Below are 3,807 nucleotides of genomic sequence, written 5' to 3'. Positions count from 1 at the left end.
CTCCCGCGGCGGCGAGCCGGAGGCACCTGCGCGGCGGTGGCGAGTAGCAGGGCGCAGGCTGCCCGGGATGCCGGCTTAGCGGCCAAGCATGGCGCGGCGGCTGCGGGCCGGCAGGTGCCGGGGCGGGCAGGGCGGCGCTCCCCCGACGGGACGGATGCTGGCGCTGCTGCTGCCGCTGTGGCTGTGCGCGGCGGGCGGCGGCGCGGCGCCGGTGTATAACCTCAGCCTGGCAGTGGACGAGGGGCTGCCGGCGGAGACGCTGGTGGGCGACATCCGCGCGGGGCTGCCGGCAGGCGCGGACCCGCCGGGGGGCTTCCTGCTGTCGGAGGGGAGCGGAGAGTCGGCGGTGCTGGCGGATTTCCACGTCCAGCCGGAGACGGGCATCATCCGCACGGCGCGGCGGCTGGACCGGGAGCGGCGGGCGCGCTACAGCTTCGCGGCGGCCACGCTGCGCGGCGAGGTGGTGCAGGTGGAGATCGCTGTCACCGACGTGAACGACCACCCGCCACGCTTCCCGAAGGACAGTCTGCAGCTCAACATCTCCGAGCTCAGCCCGCCCGGCACCGCTTTCCGCCTGCCGGCTGCCCGCGACCCCGACGCCGGCCGCTTCGGCACGCAGGGCTACGCGCTGCTGGAGGAGGGCGGCGCGGCGGGGGAGCCGCCGCTCTTCCAGCTGCGTTATGTGCGGCCGGAGCCGCTGGAGCTGGTGCTGCTGCGGCGGCTGGACCGAGAACGGGCGGACGTCCACCGGCTGGTGGTGGAGGCGTGGGACGGCGGCAGCCCGCGGCGACGGGGCCGCCTGCGGGTGTCCGTGCGGGTGCTGGACGAGAACGACAACGCGCCCGCATTCAGCCGCGGCGAGTACCGGGCGCGGCTGCGGGAGGACGCGCCGCCGGGCACCGCCGTCTGCCGCCTGCGGGCCACCGACCCTGACCTGGGCGCAAACGGCGAAGTACGGTACGCCATCAATCGCCGGCAGAGCGACCCCGACGGCTACTTCGCGGTGGAGGAGCGCAGCGGCGTCCTGCGCCTCCGCCGCCCGCTGGACCGCGAGGCGCGGGCCCTGCACCGCCTGGTCGTGGAGGCGCGGGACGGCGGCTCCCAGCCCGAGGTCTCCAGCGTCCTCGTCTCCGTGGCCGTGCTGGACGTCAACGACAACCGGCCCTCCATCCGTCTGCTCTACCTCACCGAGACCGGCGGTCCGCGGGTCTCCGAAGGGGCACGACCCGGCGACTACGTGGCCCGAGTCTCCGTCTCGGACGCCGACGAGGGCGGCGAAGCGGAGAGCGCGGAGGGCGACGGCGGCATCGCGCTGGCCCTGCTGGGCGGCGACGGCGCCTTCGCGTTGCGGGCGGCCGGGGCCGGCGTCTTCTTCCTCTGCGTGGCGGGGCCGCTGGACCGGGAGAACCGCGACCTGTACGAGCTGCGGCTGGTGGCCACGGACGGCGGCACGCCGCCGCTCTCCGCCGAGGAGCCGCTGCTGCTGCGCGTCGCCGACCTCAACGACGAGACGCCCGCGTTCCCGCAGCCCCACTACCGCGCCGCCGTCTCGGAGGCCGCCTCCCCCGGCACCGCCGTGCTCCGCCTCACCGCCTCCGACGCCGACGAGCCGGGCTCGCCCAACGCCGAGGTGCGGTACGCGCTGGAGGGCGACGCGGCCGCCCTGGCCCTGCTGCGCATCGACGCGCGGAGCGGCGCCGTCAGCACGCGCGCGCGCCTGGACCGGGAGCGGCAGGCGGCGCTGGAGCTGCGCGTGGTGGCGCGGGACGGCGGCGTCCCGCCGCGCGCCGCCGCGTGCCGCCTCAGCGTGCGCGTGGAGGACGCCAACGACAACGAGCCGCGCTTCGAGCGCGCCGTGTACCGCGCGCGCCTGCCCGAGCACGCCGCGCGCGGCCGCCGCCTCCTCCAGGTGAGCCCCACACGGCCCGGGCCCACACCGCCCCGCACGGCCCCACGCGGTCCGGTCCCACACGGCCCGGGCCCACACCGCCCCGCACGGCCCCACGCGGTCCGGTCCCGCATGGTCCGGCTTCCGGCGCCGCTGCCCTGGGACGCCGCGGTCCATGGCACCGCCGCCGCGCTCCAGCACTGCAGGGAAGCAGGGAGCGCGGCCGGTGGAGCTCAGATAATCAGCGCAGCCCTGAGGAACGCGTTCCTTGTCCCGTAACACTCGTAGCGCGGGTAATGAGCACCAAAGCTCAGGTCTGCAGAGGGAATCAAGTATCAACTCTGGTTGAACCTCAGAGGGAATTAAACCAACTGTGATACTTCTGAGGACTTGAGATGGTCTTCAGAGAGCCAGTAGCACCCGTGCCCGAGAGCAGCATGACCCAAACTGAACCAGGGAGTAGGGCTGGCAGTGTAACACACAGCAGCTTAAAATTAAAATGTTCTTCAGGATCTATGTGATGGTTCCCGAGCTTTCTGCTAACAATGTGAATCAACTCACCCTGCCTTCGCAGAAACTCATTAGTCCTAATAGAGAAAAATGTTCTGCTTGTCTGTAAAACCCCTTTTATTCTATGCAGGTGAGGTTGAATGGAAGCTTTGGATGGCCAAAAGTTGACAAAGGGCCCTTTTGCTTTTAGCTTGGGAAAGCTTTGCAGAATGTATACCCTTAAACTGAACAAACCCGTTTCCATCAGAAGAAAATTCACAGCAGTTGGCCTGAGTTAATGTAGACATGTTTCTGAGTTTGTGCAGAACTTACATGAATCTGGGAAAAACCATTACTTAAAGAGGAGAGTAGGGAAAACTGCAATGTGTTTCCTCAGTACATTTGATGAAAAATCAATGTCTTTATCTTCAGGTGGCCTACTAAATTAATTTTTTTCTTTTCATTTCAGGAATCATTGATGGTATTTTGGGTCTGACAGTAGTTGATCAGAACAAAAGACGTTTTCTTCTCTATAATTTTTTCTCTTTTTTTTTTTCTAATTGCACTCTGAGCTCAAAAAGTACACAGTTTGTACAGCCCTTAATACAGTTTAATCTATAAAAGCTTTGGGAAGGTCGAGCTCATGGAGCTTTTCATTTAGTATCCCAAGCCAGAAAGAAAATCCCATCACTGCCCACTCTTTTTCCTTCAACAACATGGGGGAAAAAACCTAAACAAAAACCAACCAAACAAAAAACCCACCAAAACCAAACAAAAACCCTGATACTGTGATTTTAGGAGCTGGCCGTGTCCCGGGGAGGAGCGAGGGGCGTTGCGGCAGCCCCAGCCTCTGGCGCGGGCGTCCGTGGTGCTGAAAGGCAGCGGGGCCGGCGCCGTCGGGGAGAGCTGCCGCAGCCTGACACCGCAGCCGGGCTGATGGACAGCGATCGTTTGCCTTTGATTGAAGCGGATAGAAGCCTCCTGAAGGATTCCTGATTGTAGTTCTACTAATTTTTTTTCTTTTTTTCCCTTGTAGGTTTTGATGCATTAACACTGCAGATTTTCCAGAGGCACAGGTGTCATTCACTCTGATGTCATGTATGCAGATATCACTGTCAGTGCACTGAATTTTGAAAGTGCACTGCGAGTTGATCAGGCTGCCATAATCCTGTTTAGAGAGTAGAAAGAAACAGTCATGTCCTGATAATAATTGAACCTGGGGTAATAAAGCCAAACATGAATGAGAAGGAGGCATGAGAGACATGCACAGGAGGAATAGCAGATGAGCATCCTATGGTCTGCCAGGAAAGGAAGCTGGTTCTACTTGCAGATTAATCCAGGATCATCGTAGTGATGTCCATGTTTCATACTACATTGTGTAGCAGGCTTAAACTTTAAACATGCCCACCTTTTACAATTTGCCTCGTATC

At 62.6% G+C, this 3,807-nt stretch overlaps 1 protein-coding gene across 1 annotated transcript; it reads left to right on the top strand.

Annotated features, from left to right (window-relative positions):
- The first annotated feature begins 88 nt into the window (after nt 1-88).
- LOC107202735 (protocadherin-16-like) lies at nt 89-2,167 on the top strand. The gene has a single exon (XM_033513609.1). The coding sequence runs from the start codon at nt 89-91 to the stop codon at nt 2,165-2,167; it is 2,079 nt and encodes a 692-aa protein (XP_033369500.1).
- The last annotated feature ends 1,640 nt before the right edge of the window (nt 2,168-3,807 follow it).

The sequence above is a fragment of the Parus major genome, chromosome 4, assembly GCF_001522545.3.
Source record: "Parus major isolate Abel chromosome 4, Parus_major1.1, whole genome shotgun sequence".
Classification (NCBI taxonomy): domain Eukaryota; kingdom Metazoa; phylum Chordata; class Aves; order Passeriformes; family Paridae; genus Parus; species Parus major.
Note: the sequence above shows the minus strand (reverse complement) of the source record. Positions and strands in the feature narration are given on the sequence as shown.

Coding starts and splice junctions, on each gene's coding strand:
- LOC107202735 (XM_033513609.1), top strand. CDS start 89: ATGGCGCGGCGGCTGCGGGCCGGCAGGTGCCGGGGCGGGCAGGGCGGC.